This window comes from Coturnix japonica, chromosome 26, assembly GCF_001577835.2.
Source record: "Coturnix japonica isolate 7356 chromosome 26, Coturnix japonica 2.1, whole genome shotgun sequence".
Lineage (NCBI taxonomy): Eukaryota > Metazoa > Chordata > Aves > Galliformes > Phasianidae > Coturnix > Coturnix japonica.
This window is the reverse complement of record NC_029541.1, coordinates 2,395,532-2,410,655: the sequence shown is the minus strand read 5'-3', so window position 1 is coordinate 2,410,655 and position 15,124 is coordinate 2,395,532. Positions and strand designations below refer to the sequence as shown.

Sequence of the window (15,124 nt, the reverse complement as noted above, 5' to 3'; positions counted from 1 at the left end):
GCGTGGGATCCTGCTAGAACTGAGTAGGAACTCATCCTCCTTCCCTGGGGAGTGAGCTTAGCACGTGTTGTGCTTGTTCATTTTATTGAGCAGATCACCAAAACAAACACGGAGTGGTGCACCTCTAAATACAGTACATTTTTTCCCCATAAGGTTTTACTTTTAAATGTAATTGGAAGGGTTTGAGGCCTTGTAATGCCTGATTCTGCCCCATTCCTGTGAATCCTATGGGATTACTGTTGCTCCATCCCATTGCCATGCACCACCCCGTCTCTGCTGCTGTCCCACCTTGAGGACACATCACAAGCTCTCCTTCACATCTCCAGCTTAATGCACTGCAACCTTCACCAGAGAGCTGTCAGCAAGGTTTTGTGCCTGGAGGGATCAGCTGGGGCAGAGAAATGACAGCAGAATCAGTGCTAAATGGGGAGCAGCTGAAATGCTGCAGCACAGAGGTAAACTGTAATCAGCTTTGCTGTAGAAGAGCTCTGTGTTCTCAGAGACGCCCCCCAGGATGGGCAGCAACTGGGCTGGAAGAGAGGAAGCTGCAGAGGATGAGAGGTGAGAAGCTTTTCTTTCTTTACAGTTGGCTTTGTTCTGCCTGGGGATGGTTTTATCTGCTGCCATCATTATCTGAGCAGCTCTATCAATGATTAACCCTTGCTTCCTTTGAAACCCAGAGAGCAAAACCCACAGTCCAAAGTCCCTGTGCTTGCTCAGGTTCTGCCTTTGGCCTCCAAAACACTTCAGGCACAACACATTGGGCAGCTGGGGCCCAGCAGGTGGGATCTCCCATTGCAACGCATGCTCTGAATGCAAAAGGATGCAGCAAAGCATCACTGTATCTCACAATCCTGCTAACTGCAGCTGATCTCCAGCCTCACTGCGGGCTCTTTTTGGCAGCAGCTGTCTGTTCTGAGCGCCTGGTTGCATTGAGATGGTGTCTGCCTGTGTTTGTCAATGGGGCACACGCAGCTGGTGGACTTCTCCCCATGGCTGAAGCGTTCTGATAGAGAGATCCCAAAGCTCTCAGCTCCTGTCTCCTTGCATTACATTGACTCTGTGTTGCGACCAGCTCAAGGCCCGGCGGGGGAGAGAACTAATTAATTAACTAGTTAATTAACTGTCAGGATGCCAGCTCTCTGCAAGGAATGACAGGGACAGGCTGACTGCTGCCTCCAATCCTGCAGTGTCCAACATCCCTTAGGGTAATGCTGGCACCCAGGTGTGCATGGGCAAGCATTGGTCCCATTGCATGGATTTAATTGCCTTCATCCACATGATTCTGATGTCTTCAGCAGGAACGTTTGTTGGGTTTGTAGGAGTGTTTGCTGGCTTTCTCCCTGCCTTCCATCTCCTCGTGTTCACTCCTTACTCAAACACATACATGGAGTGGTCCTATTGAGTGCATTCAAGGGTGGAGTTGGCTCAACCCAGAGATGAGGCTTAAAGTAAAACATTCCTTTTCAGTTTATTTGTGTAACCTACAGGAATTCCAGCACCCTTCCTGCTGTTCACATGGAAACAGCTTTTAGTTTGCAGGAGCAGCTCCAGGTACCCAGCCCTGCTGCTGTTCCTTTAATGCTGACATCACCTTTACCATTTCCCAAGCAATTTGCAAAGGTTCCCTTTCTCATTTTGCTGCACGGCTCTGGACTTTCCCTTGGCCATCCCCATCCAAAGGGATGCAAACTGACAACAGCGGCCGACAATTACAAGCAGCCAATAAGGGCAGGCTGCTAATAAGCCCCCCCCCCCAAACACACCCGTTAAAACCCAATTCCATGAGCTCTCTTAACGTTTCTTGGGAGGTAAATGCCTCTGTAATGAACAAGGAGACAGGGCCCGTGCTTAAGATTGTTATTTAAATGTAAATTGAATCCTCCCACTGGAAAGCTAACAGCAGATTACAATAGCTGGTAGGAGACCAGAGCTTGCTTTTATGTAGTCATTTGAGTCTATTTTTTGTGGATTTCCTATTTTTTCTTGTTTTAAGGCTGGAGCTGCTTTAATGTAGTTTCCTATCTGGAGCAACGTGATGCAACAGTGGGGGCAAACCTGGGCTGGATGGTCATGGGCTGAGTTTGGGGTCTGAACTGGGGGGGGTTTCCAAGCAGAGCTGGGATCCAAACCTGATGAAGGCACCTCTGGGGATGGTAAACTCCCCCTCTATGTCTGATCAGCGCTGCTCCAGGATGAGAGCTGAAGCTTTTCCAGCTCTACAGAAGGAGAATAGAGAAGTGAATCAGGGCTGCAAAAGCCTTTCGTGGCCCATCGGAATAGGGGAATGTTGGCTCTGAGAAGTTTGGGGCCCAAAAGTCCTTATATCCCACTGCTGCCCCTCCATCCTTAATGCGTTCTCTGCTTTCTGCGCCCACCGAGCGGCTCAGCATCGCTGCTCCATCTCTCCCTCCTCGAGCCACTTTTCCTTTTGCAGCCTTGGAAGGGGAGGGCCGCTGTGACAGAACATCCTGTGCGAGCTTGAGGAGCCATAAAAGGCTTAAAGCATGGCTCTGCTAATCCGCCCTATACACACACCCGCACGCACAGCTCCGGCGGCGGCATCGAGGAGGATCCCGACGGCCGCAGCAGATGGGAGAGCTCCGGCTCCGCTCAGCCCACGCCTCCTGAAAGCGGGTGATTAAAGCACAGGGATTTCTACTCGTATTCTCGCAGCCACCCCCCCACCATCCTCAGCCCCCACCCGAGGGATGGATGCTCTCATGCTGGAGATGCCGGCGCTGGGCTGAACTCGAGGAGTGTTGGTAGGTGAGCACCGTGCGCGGAGCCGGCACAGCTGGAAGCACAGCGTTCAGGTTATGGAGGGGGGTCGTTGGGGGGGGTTTGGGGGGTTTGGGATGCTGGGGGTGCTTTGGTTGCAGCACCGTGTGTGTGCAGCCAGAACAAAGCTCTGGGGTTGTGTTTTCTCCTTTAATAAGTGGCACGAGGAGATCGTTTGTTTGGTTCCCCCCCCCTCCCCATTTTTTTCCATGTGTTTTGTTGTTCCATTTGTCCCCTAATGGAATATTTTCCGCCCCTCCCCCTTGTCCAGGCCTTGGGAGCAGCACTGGGTGCCCCATAGTGTTCTCTCTGTGCTCTCTCCAAAGAGATGCAGCTTAAATACAGACCAACTGAGATGTATTATCAACGTAACCAGAGGGTCTTGATGCGTCTTCTCTCCCTGTCCCATCTGCTGCCATCAGTCCCTATTGCAGGGTTGTGAGCTGAGCATGACCTCTCTGCCTCCCCCCCCAACCAGCAGCAGCCTCAGCAAACTGTATATGACTGCAAAGGACCTCAGGGGACCACTCTGCAGGGCAGCCATGGAGCTCAGTTAGAGTTAGAGTCCTCCATCTGCCTGCAAAGTGAGGCTCAAAACGAGCTCCTTGTGCACCAAGGTGTCATTTGTTCCCCTAGCAAAAGCATTGTAATTAGAAATCTCCTTGAAAGCCATTGGGGTGACATGCAGTGGAAGGCAGGGAGCTGCTGGGCTCTGGTTGCTGTTATTTTTCCTGGTGGCCGTTACTATGGCAAGGAAACTCGATTCAGTGTGAAGAGGGGTCAGAAATACCAGGCTAAGCATCTCTGTTTGAAATCTCAGCTGCCAGAGCCTGAGCGATGAGATGCAAAGGCAGCACCGAGCTCAAGGCTTTTCTAAGGGGCTTACATGAATTTGGCCATCATTTGCTAAAGCCTGACCCCAAAGGGCCTGTCCTCACTGTGCTGATGTTAATTATGGGTGCTCGCTCTGTGATGCCAGGAGGAAAAAGCAGCTCCCCCCATTTACACTGATTAACAGTGAGGGGTGGGCGCTGCTCCGCACCAGGAACTTTTCATCACCATCTTTATTTGGGATGTGCTGCATCCAAGAGAAAACAGCCCCAAGGAAATGATTGCTGCCCTTCCCTTCCTATCTCTCTCTCTCCTTTTTTGTTTGTTTTCTTTGCTATTAATTTCACATCTTGACAAAATCCCCCCATCCTTGCAGGCGGGGATGCTCTATAGGATCTCCTCCTTCTGTGTCCCCATAGCAGAGCCATGTGGGACGCTGTGGTTTCCCCTCATCCTCACTGCTGTGCTGTGTCATCTCTCCCTGCTCTTTCTTTCACAGTGCCGACAGATCCGAGCTGGAGCTGCTGACTCCTGCGTGGAGCTGTGATTCCTTCCCAAGGTTTGTGCTATTTCCAGCTCCTGTTGTCCCCGTTCCTGTGACGCCCATCTCTGTGTTTGCTTGGAACAAACCCTGGCTGTGCTCTGCTCCATTTGCAGCCTCACTGCAGGACAGCTCAGGGTTTATCTGGCATGGCACCGAGGTGAGTACAAGCTTTTTCTCAATGGGGAGCAATGTCTCTATTAGGTTTCCCTGTGGCAGCTTTGTTTTAACCCCACTGACAGCACATGGGTGGAAGCAGGGATGCTCCTGCAGGAACCCTGGGTCTGGCCCATCACTGTTTGGTGGTGGTGACCCATTTGGGGTGGTCGTGATGAGGGTCAGCTTTGTGCAGCCCTAATGCTGCCATGGGAAGTGCTGAGGGGGGTACGAATGGTCACCTGCATCATTGTGGGGTCCCTAAAGGGAGGGATGAGCTGCAGCTGTGCGATTATTCTGGGGCTTCAGAGCAAGTTGTCCAGCATTGTACAGGATGGGCTCATGATCTGTGCTCCATTGCATCCCCCCCAGCTGAGGAATATCAAACCTGAAGCATAAAAGCATCTAAATCCCAGGGAGGGGGTGTGAGAAAGGGAGCATTGGCAGCCCCAGGTGGCAGTAATGGGTTTGGGGATGAAGCCTGCCCTATTTGGGCAGCCCAGAGCCTCAATTAATTTAGCACAGCCTCTCCTATAAATCCCAACTTATTGTGGGCAATAAATGCCACCAGAACAGACCCTGGTGTGGGCTCAGCTCTCTGCCTACCACGTCCTCTGATAGGAAAGCAATTACCATTCATTTTGATCCTAACATGGCCATTTAGGGGGAAAAAAAACGTTAATGCTTCTGATGTGTTTGGTATAATTAAGTGATAATTCCCTCTGCCTGGAGCAGAATATGGCTGCAGTGCAGTGGGGCATTGGGTCAGCATGTTTGGCAGCTCCTCCAACACAGCGATGCTTTCCAGGTGATGCTGGAGAGCCCCAGACAAAGCAATGGAGAGCTTCAGACTGACCCCGATCTGCTTTTAAGAGCATGAAAGAGGAAAAACAGAGAATTCTTCAACTCTCCTTCTGCCAAGGCAGCTGAATTGAGCCACAGCTGGGCTGAGTTTGCAGCTCTTGCTCTGCTCACCCCCATTGCTTTGAGTAATGCTCACGTGTCTGTGTGCTGGAAAGGAGTTTTTTGAGGCAATGCTTTGCTAAAAAAAGAACATTATCCTTGAGATGCAGCTCTCTGTAATGAATGGCAGCGGGGAAGCTGTCTGGCACAGCGGTGCTGTTGTGCTGTCGGAGGGCTGGGCTTCATCCCAGGGCTGTGCTTTATCATAGCACAGGGGGGCAGAGGACGACTTAGCAAAGGTCAGGCTTCAAATCCATCCTGTGCCTGCAGATAGGAGCTTTTCTAATGCACTCGGCCACGCTGCATTTGTCCATGATGATGCATGACAGTTCACCTGGAGAGAAGATTAATTATTCACTAAGGCTGTAGTCTGGAGCTGCTTAACCCCCCTCCCTGTGCTGCTTTGCTGATGCACATCAGAGCACGAGGTGCTGCAGAATGGGGGGGAGAATAGCAGCTGCCAACCTCATCTGTTGTTTGCCCCTTTCCTTTTGGCTGCTGGATGGGATGCAGCACTGCTGCACTGTGTTCCTTCGACCCCGTTAAGTCCATTGGGTTTTATGCTTGTAAGTGATGTGATTTTGATGTCCTTTGAGTCGTGCAAAAGCAGAAACTGAAGGAGTGTGCAAGTCACCTTCAGATCTCCCTATAGAGAAGGTGATGGGGTAACTGGGAAAGTCTTGGGGGCTGCAAATGGGGACAAGTGGGAATGGCCCCATCCCAATGCAACAGCATGCAAGGACAGAGACAAACCTTGCTTTGTTCTAAAGGACGTTGTTACCCAATCTGGGGCACACAGGTAGGGATGCTCAGTGCAAAAAGCACCACCCTGCATGGTGGATGAGCAGCTGCTTTCCCTCCTCCTGCTTGCCCTCTCTCTGTCTTCCTGCACTAATTAATCTCATCTGTGTTGCTTAAGGGCCAGCCTGCGGGGGGAGAGGATGGAAGGAGGGGTTTGCAGCCAGAGCTGGAGCCTGGCGTGGCTCATTGCTGTATCGCAGCATCACAAGGGTCAGGAGGAGAAATAAGCTTGGAAGATGCAAGGAGAGAAGTTCCCCAGCAGGCAGAGATGCTGCAGGGGAGGGAGCAGACAGCTTGCAGCCTCCTTGCTCTGAATATCACTCAGGGGTGGGGATGCTCAGGAACCAAAGCGACTCCAACCTCTCCCTTGCCTGGGTTTGTTTTATTTTCATTGCTTTTCCCCCTTTTGTTTCGTTTTATTTTTAGGCTCAGCCCTGCATGAGCTGCCGAGGCAGACGTGGATCTGCAGGATGAGCAGAGCTGCAGGCAGAGGTACTGCTGGCATTGGGGGGCGTTTGGGGTTTGCTCTGCTCTGAGCTTTGCATTCCTCTTGCACCTCCCCGCTGTGTTTTGCAGCATAGCTGCCCCACCAGCAGCAGATGGATGCTGACACCATGGAGGTGGCCAACACCAGAGATTTCCAATGGAAGACCCTCGCCCCTCTGCCGAGCCGTCGGGTTTACTCCACACTGGTGGAGGTGGGAGGGCAAGTGTTTGCCATCGGGGGCTGCGATGACAACGGTGTCCCCATGGACTGCTTTGAGGTCTATTCCCCCGAGGCCGACCAGTGGACGTCGCTGCCCCCTATGCCCACAGCCAGGGCTGGGGTGGCAGTGGCCACGTTGGGCAAAAGGATTATGGTGATTGGGGGTGTTGGAGCCAACCAAGCGCCATTGAAGATAGTGGAGATGTACAACGTGGATGAGGGCAAGTGGAAGAAGAGGAATTCGCTCAGGGAGGCAGCCATGGGCATCTCGGTGACAGCAAAAGGTAAGGAGGGTGGGGGTGGTTTAGCATCTCTCTGTGCATGGGGCATAAGTGTTTTCTGGGCAATGCTCCCCAACCCCTTCTTCTTTGCTTATAGAGGCTGAGCTTCATGTGGCTGCCATGTTCCGCCAATGGACCATTCTTGGCTGCCAAAAGCAGATGGAGGCAGCAGTATGAGCTGCAATGGCTGAGACCTGGCCATGTTTCTGGCAGCTCCAAGCTGCTTAAATAGCCTTAAAAACTGCCATCAAGGAATAGTTACAAAGAGCATTTGCCATTTCAGAGCTGGTTTTCTCTCTGTGCTCGGCAATGTCAGATCAGTTCAATGCAAGAGACCAGCAACAGCAATAGCTCCCCAGATCCTTCGGGTTTGCTTTTCCATACTAACCCTGTAGTTTCTCACTCCTTGGCCCTACCCAGACTACAGAGTGTATGCAGCCGGAGGGATGGGAGCCGACCTACGACCACACAACTACCTGCAGCACTACGACATGTTGAAGGACATCTGGGTGTCACTGGCAGCCATGCCCACAGCACGGTACGCAGCCACCTCCTTCCTGCGGGGCACCAAGATCTACGTGCTGGGTAAGCACCTGCCTTCAGCTCCTCAGGCACTGAGATGGCTCCATAGGCTTGGGGAAGGGTTTTCATTCTTGCTACAGAAAGGGAAACTAATGCTGCTGGAGGCTCACAGCCAAGTGAACTGTACCAGCAGCAAAGCTGTGATCAAACCCAGCAGTCCCAGTGGCTCAAACCACCTCCCAGTGCTGCCTGTCTGTAGGGTGCCACCAGAAAAGGCTCTTTTGATCTATTCTGTAGTTTGTTTGCTGCCAGCAAACACTCTGTGGGCCCTGTAGCGAGCCAAAGCTCTGCTTCAAAGGCACACGGAGCATCCAGGCTGAAAGCAGCCGTGTCCCCTTGCATCTGATGGGGGGACAATAATGCACGTCTGTGGGTCGTGGCAGCAGCTGCTCTGGCTCTGCTGCTCTGTTGGGATCGCTGCTTTGTGCCGGCGCTGAGCTCATCTGAATTGCAAACCTCCCCCAGTGCTGATCCCTTCTCCGACACGCGTTTGTCTTGGTTAAACCAATGCATACCAAGCACCTTCCTGCACTGGCTGCCTTCAGCTGCTGGCTTGGAGGGAAGAGGAAGGTGTGATGCACTGAGAAATGGGGTGTTTCAGTTTCATTCAGCTGCAATTACTAAAGAGGGAACACAGGGTGCTGTTGGTGGCAGCTTGCTCTCATTCAACCCCAGGAGCATCCTCTTGGTCCTGCTGCTATTGACTCTTGGCTGTTGCTGATCCTTTTCTTCCCATCCCTTCACCCAGGGGGAAGGCAGTCCAAGTACGCTATCAATGCCTTCGAGGTCTTTGACACCGAGACCAGATCGTGGACCAAGTTTCCCAACATCCCCAATAAAAGAGCCTTCTCCAGCTTTGTGCCCACTGAAGATAAACTGTTCAGCCTCGGGGGTCTGCGGCAGGGCCGGCTCTATCGGCAACCCAAGTTCATGAGGACCGTGGATGTGTTTGACTTTGAGCAAGGTGGGATGTCACAGCTCTGTCCCTGGTCCGTGGGTGAGGGTGGGTGCACGTGGGGATGTGCTATTGGGGCGAGTAGTGGGGCTATTGACTCTCACCTGCTGGCTTTTGTGGGTAGTGGGGGTTAATAAGAGGGGGGGAAAGTGGGGTCCAGAGGGGTTCTGTAGCTGTTGGGTTTGATGAGGTGGTTTGATGAGGAAGCTGACCCCTGTATTGTGGGTTTTATTGCACTATGGGTGTGCTGCCCCAGGGGCAGGAGGCCAGAGAGGCAGATGGGTGGTGGGGTTACCATCCCTGGGGGTGTTCAGGAACTATGGAGATGTGACACTGAGAGAAGGGCACAGTGGGGGTGGGCTGCCACAACTTGGTGATCTTCAAGGTCTTTTCCAACCTTAATGATTCTATGGTGCTGAGTGCTGCTGTGTTGCTGTCTGTGCTGCCCCTGGTAGGTGGCTGGATGAAGATGGAGCGCTCCTTCTACCTGAAGAAACGACGAGCAGACTTTGTGGCTGGTTACCTGAAAGGCAGAGTCGTCGTGGCTGGGGGACTGGGTGAGGCCCTGGGGTCGGTGGTGACACTTTAAAGGCACAGAAGAGTCATTATAGAGTGGGGAGACCTGGCCTGAGGGGGATGGGCTTTGGGGTGCAGACAAAGAGGGCAAAGAGATGTTCTCTGGTGACCTGCTGCCTCACTTTGTGTCTCCAGGAAACCAGCCGACCGTCCTGGAGTCTGCAGAAGCTTTCCATCCTGAGAAGAACAAATGGGAGAGCTTGCCCCCTATGCCCACCCCACGCTGTGCTTGCTCCAGCATCGTGCTGAGGGGCAGCCTGCTGCTGGCGGTCGGTGGGGTGAGCCAGGGATTGAGCAATGCAGTGGAAGCCCTTTGCCTTTCTGACTCCTAGCAGTGGCTCTGTGGGCCCCTCTGGTCTCCTTCAGAGCTTCTGGGGGTGGGGGGAAACCCAGAGGAAGGGACTGCTTGCAGTGTTTGTGCTGTGTGTCCTGCCAGCAGGAAGGGCTCTGCAGGGTGGGGATGTGGGTGAGCATCTCCCTGCTGCCACCTGAACCCAGCACATGTTTGGAGGGCTCAGTCAGGTGAGAGTTGGAGTGGGGAGAGCAGACGTGATTCCCTTTGGGTGCTCTGAGGTCTGTGTTTTCTCCTTGGCGTGTGCAAGAAGGGAAACTCCAAGTCTGTATCCAGGTGTAGGGGATCATTCTATTGCCTTCATAGCAAGGCTTTTCCTGCAGGCTCATAGCTGTGACTGTCACTTTGCAAGTGAGCTGCCCATGCTCCTGGGAGGGATGGATGCTCAAAGGACTGCTTTGCAGAGGCTGGGTGTTACTTTTGGCCCAGGAATAGCACAAAAATGCCTTTGTAGGGTTTCACATACAGATAGCCTCCAATTGGACTTCAGTTCCTACAGTTATTTGGGATCTTCTGTTCAGTTTTAGGAGAAAGGAGCAGAAAGGAGCTCTGCCTGGAGTACTGGGCAAGGGTTTTCCTGTAGCTTCACTCTGTAGGGAGGCAAGGGAGCCTATGGCTTCTGTTTGGTTTCATTCCTTCATCTGGGAGGGTTCGAGCCGCTGGCTGACACTCCAAGCTTGTGTAGCATCATTAAAAGCTGCCCCTAGAAAACCCCTCGCATGAGCGCGGTCTGTGCTATGGGCTACGACTGTAAGAACAGCGAGGTGTCCCAATAGGGATGCAGCCCTTTTTCCTTCCAGCTCATCCCAGCCCCGTTTTGGGGATGGCGGAGCGCGGGGGACACCGTGCGGCCGCTGCCTCCATCGCAGCTCTCACTGGGGCCGACCACCCCGGTTCTATCCCGTCCCACCGGGTCGGGGTCCGCCGGTACATCCTGCCTTGGTTGGACCGGACCTGGCTCTGTTTGGGGCATGCAACCCCAAAGTAGCAGCGCATCCCTTTGAGAACCGGAGGAGGATGGGAGGGATCGGTCTCCAGAACAAACCCTGCGACTCCCGGCACAGAAAATCTCTGTTTCAGCCGCCTCTGCACAGCTGAGAGTCTCTTAACTCTTAACGAAGTGTTTTCCTTTGTCCTTAAGGAACCTTTCCCACACATTGCACAGCCCAATGCTCCCTGCTTTCCCATCCTCTTGTTATTGCAGCAGGACCGGGTCCTGGGCTCTGCTCTGCCTTTGTTTAACTGGAGCGAGGGGAGGAGGAGGAATCCGCTGCCTTTGTCTGCCTGCAGCACAGCTGGGGGGCTGCTCCTTGGCTTTCTCCTTCCAGAAACGCTGCAGAGCGAGGCAGACAAAGCAGCGCCATGGGAATAAACCCGCTGCAGGACTTAATGAAGAGATGTCGGGGAGCGAGGGGATGAGACGACGGGGGGAGGGGTGGTGGAGACGGTCAGTAATCAAAGCTGGAGATGTGCCGAGCATGTAGAGAAGGAGAGAAAGAGGGAGCTCCTGAAGCAGCAGCACAGCAAGGAGCAGGTCTGGGTCAGCTGCTTTGTAGCAAAACCCAGTTCTCATTACTGAGCCAATCCCACTGTCTCCAGCCAGCAGCAATCGCTCTGTGGGGCTCAATGCCCGCTATAGGAGTGCTTTACCCATGGCTGTGTTCAGGTAGGAGCTGTAGAGCCTTCTGACCCTTTTAACCACCTCTGCTCTGCTGTGCTCCCAGCTAATGCTCATTCGGAGGCCTCTGTGTCTGATGGAGCTGTGATTTCCCCATTAATAACGTTGCTTGATCACAAATGGCTTTGTTAGCACAGAGAGGTAAGTGGAGAGTGGGAAGGGACACATCTATGGTTACTTAGTGATGAGAGATAGGGTGAGCTCTCTGTGTGCCAGGCTCTGACCCAGTGCAGCATCACAGCTCTCAGCATTAGAAGCACAGCATCTGCAGCCTCCTTTGGGAGTACTGCCCCCCTCCCTGGCTGCTCTCAGCTATGGGAAATCCCAGATCCGTTCCGTGGGCTGAGATTCCCTACAGGAAGGGGGGGAAATCCTTCAGGTTTCTCCATCCCTCTGCAGCTCAGTGTTGGCACTCTCTGGTTCCATCACTCTGCCAGACGTGAGTGGGAGGATTCCATCTCTCCCTGGATGGCTTCCACAGCTGCACCTTGAGTCCTGCAGCTCTGCTCCTGCTGCTGTGGGAAACAGGAGTGGGTGATAAAACAAGAGGGCTGTGCCTGCCCTATTGGTGACAGTGAGCCACTGTTGGGGAGCTGGGAGGTGATTCAGGTGCACTCTCCACGCTTGGGGTTGGTTTGTGTTTAAAGCAGTGCTGTGGATGTTCGCCTCCCCCTCTGGGTGCTCTCTGGACGGCAGATGGCATCCATGGGCTGAGCCAGCGGTATCTGCTACTGCATGACCCTGCCCTGCTGCTGGGGGGGGCTCCAGTGTGTTAATAGCATCCAGCAGACCCAGGAGAGCTTGCAAGGAACTCTATGTGAAAAGAACCAAAGGATCTTGTAGATAACTTAATGTGAAAAGGACTTTATGCATCTCTCTCAGTGCTCCCATGAGCAGGCATTGCCTCTGGGTCCTGGTGCCTCGCAGCTGCTGTGACAAGGCTGAATTCTGCTCTCATCTCCTCTGAGCAGATTGTAACTCATGGTGTGTGTGGTTGAATCCTACTCGTGTGCTGCTGAGCTGTGCCATGGACGCTCAAATTCATGCATTGCACAGCTCCACGAGCAGCAGATATGCACCAGGTGACAGCACACAACCCTGGCTGCTCGTTCCTCCCTATGCAGCCCTCCTGGTATGTTGGGCAGGGCATCCCAAAGTGGCTGAAAGCAAATTGCAATCGGTGATCATCGTTCTGGGGCAGGAATTCAATGCATCTCACCTCATCTCACATCGGGAGGGCTGTTGCTGTCTGTCTGACACTGACAAGCAATTAAGATGCCAATTCAGTAGCAGGCACGCTTAGGCTTTGGCACAGAGGACGTGCTGATGACAAAGCACATTTACTGAAGCTGGCCTGGATGTTGCTGTAGCTGTTGTGGATGGTGGTGCAAAGGGGGGAATGTTTTAGGAATAAGTGGGTTACGACCCGGCTTCCTTCCTAAGATGCACAGATAATTTGATCTGCCTTGGAGAGCTGTTGTCAGCTGAGTCTTTGTGGTTTTCCAGCTCTGAATGGCACTCAGCAAATCATGCAGCCGACTGCTGCCGTGTCCCCATCTGAACTCCCAATAGCCCAAGTTGTGCTTGCTGAAACGAGGGCTGATCCAGCACTGAGCAGTTCTGCTGCTGATCGCTGCATCGGTGTTGCTGCCAACGAGCATCACCACTGTTGTTCTCAAGCAGTCTTTGTCTGCACAGGAAACCTCCTGAAAGCAAACTCCCATATATCTGGCTGCAGAGCAGACATCTGCCTGCAGAGCTCCTGTGTCTTGTGTCAGTCCCGTAGCTGCGTGCTGCTCTGCTCCTGCTCAGAGGGAGAAGATCTTTGGGGGTCAGCGCATCCTTTGCTCATCAGCCAACCCTCCCCAAATGGAGACCCAGTGTGGACCCCAAATGGGGACTCAGTGTGGACCCCAAATGGAGACCCAGTATGGAGCTGTGTGTGAATATTATCTTCATGCTTCAGCAATGAATTTCTCCTCACTGGGAATGCTGAGGATGGAGCTCCTCCATTGGGCACTGGGGTCCATCTGTCACAGTCACCATCGTGCCCCCACCACATCCCCAACCCCAGTGACATCCCTGCCCAGCCACCAGCTGGCACAGCCTCCCATCATTATCTACCTGCATGCAGTGGATATTGGAGCCACAACCATGGGATTCAAAAGTTTCCAGCACTGAGCATGAAAGCTTTTTGGGGGAAGTTTGCTTATTTTTGATAGAAACAGCTCAGCATTTCAGCAGCCCTATAGGCAGCCCATGGCTGGTAGCTCAGCCCTTACCCCTACTGTTTTCTTACTCTTCTTGATGTTCTTCACTGCTTAAACTTCTATATATAAAGCTGCTCAGAGCAATGCATTTTTCTTTGCCTTGTCTGGCTGGATGGGGCAGGATTTGTGCTTTCCATGACCCATCCCTGTCTGCAGCATGTCTGCTGTCACTGCAGCTACACGCAGCAGGAGCTTGAACTGTTCAGCATCCCCTTATGGGACCAATGATGCTGTGCAGAACGATCCTCCAGCCACCCATCCTGGGCACAAAACCGACACAGAGAGTCATTGGGATGGATGGTTGGAGGGATTAGCTGGGCTTGGATGGTCTGAGCAGGGGGTGGGGGGATAAACTGAGCAGCTGCGGTAGGTGCAGGTGCCGAGGTGGCCTTGCTCTGCGATGGTGAGATTCAATAGGTCATAAATTCCTTTTCCAAAGGCTCCCGTTTTGCTGCTTAATGTGTTTCCCTTCTTCTGCTGATGGATGGGGCTCCCAGAGGGGAAGATCAGAGCAAAACCCCTTTCTTTGGTGTTTTTGGAGGATGGATGGGTTCCACATCTGCCCGAGCTGCCCCACAGCAGGAGGGGAACGATGTTGGCTGGGAGGCCACTAATGAGAGGCGATCATTGGTCTTTTTATTGCCTCTGGCTCTGTAAAACCTGGCAGGGCACCTCTCCCTATCCAAGTTCTGACTGCTATACACGGGTCTATTCTGACCACGACAAGGATGTTTGTAACACAGAGGCAGTGCTGTAGCATCCATTTACATTAAGAAATAATAATCCAAACGATAATAATAATAATAATAACAAAAACCTAGCAGGCTGGAAGAGAACCAAACTCCCATCCTTACGAAGCATCGGGTCGATCAGACTGGCTTTGAGGTTGACCTGTCACAGGGCCAAATTCCTGCCTGACTTTCACGTCGGTGTTAGCAGACACACAGAGCTCTGTGCTGCTACAGAGAGCACAGCTGGGATGGATGGCTATGGATGGGGCTGGGGATTTTCCTTGGGTTTCCTTGGGTTTGCTGCTGAGGAAGCAGCGGTAATACAGACGGCCACAAGAAGGGATCCTTATCGGCGAATTCCAGCCGACTTAGATCCGCGTCCCTTGATATTTCCATTATAAAGGGCTTCCTGAAGGGAGCCTGGAACAAAAGCATACCTCGGCTGAGTGTCAGCGAGGAGAACCGAGGAGAGGAATTTATCTGCTGGAAACAGAAAGAGAAGCAACCCGAGTCATTTCCTTTCATCCCGGGGAAAGCCTCTGGAAGGCATTCCTGTAAATCAAGAGGACATTAAACGTGTGCTTAAGGCTAAATCGTGCTCGAGTGCTTCCTGGGCCGCTGGGCAAACCCTGAGCGATCCTACAGCTGTGGCTGTGTGGGCTGTAAGTGTGCAGGAGCTTTCGTCTCCACCAGAGACATTCTCTGCTCTATTGCAACAGGGAGCTTTGCTTCTTCCCCTTCCACTCGGCGGCAACCTCTGGGCTGTGCCTGAACAGGATCCTATCTGTTTACTTTGACATCGAAATTACAGCAGTTTAGTTAATCTCATCTGCTCTTTGTTTGTCTCCCCTACGGGTCCCTCTGGCCGCCCTCAGATCGAAATGCAGCTCCTGTTACTGCGCAGTGAATAATTCATTGGT

At 52.8% G+C, this 15,124-nt stretch overlaps 1 protein-coding gene across 4 annotated transcripts; it reads left to right on the top strand.

Annotated features, from left to right (window-relative positions):
- Window positions 1-2,428: 2,428 nt before the first annotated feature.
- On the top strand, window positions 2,429-14,797 carry KLHDC8A (kelch domain containing 8A). 4 transcript variants are annotated; one of them, XM_015885035.2, is made up of 9 exons: window positions 2,429-2,769; window positions 4,112-4,171; window positions 4,270-4,313; window positions 6,500-6,565; window positions 6,650-7,063; window positions 7,481-7,645; window positions 8,391-8,606; window positions 9,053-9,154; window positions 9,309-14,797. In XM_015885035.2, exons 5-9 carry the CDS (start codon window positions 6,673-6,675, stop codon window positions 9,503-9,505), a joined length of 1,071 nt encoding a protein of 356 aa, XP_015740521.1. In that variant the 5' UTR covers window positions 2,429-2,769; window positions 4,112-4,171; window positions 4,270-4,313; window positions 6,500-6,565; window positions 6,650-6,672; the 3' UTR covers window positions 9,506-14,797. The 4 variants fall into 4 exon arrangements, with proteins under 4 accessions (XP_015740521.1, XP_015740522.1, XP_032305149.1 ...); XM_015885036.2 differs by having other exon boundaries at window positions 2,469-2,765; XM_032449258.1 differs by having other exon boundaries at window positions 2,469-2,769; window positions 6,500-7,063.
- Window positions 14,798-15,124: the final 327 nt, after the last annotated feature.

What these genes read in the sequence shown, in the direction of transcription:
- KLHDC8A (XM_015885035.2), top strand. Translation starts at nt 6,673, where the DNA reads ATGGATGCTGACACCATGGAGGTGGCCAACACCAGAGATTTCCAATGG. An exon ending in CATCTCGGTGACAGCAAAAG is followed by an intron (nt 7,064 to 7,480) that starts GTAAGGAGGGTG and finishes GGCCCTACCCAG; the next exon opens with ACTACAGAGTGTATGCAGCC. An exon ending in CACCAAGATCTACGTGCTGG is followed by an intron (nt 7,646 to 8,390) that starts GTAAGCACCTGC and finishes CCCTTCACCCAG; the next exon opens with GGGGAAGGCAGTCCAAGTAC.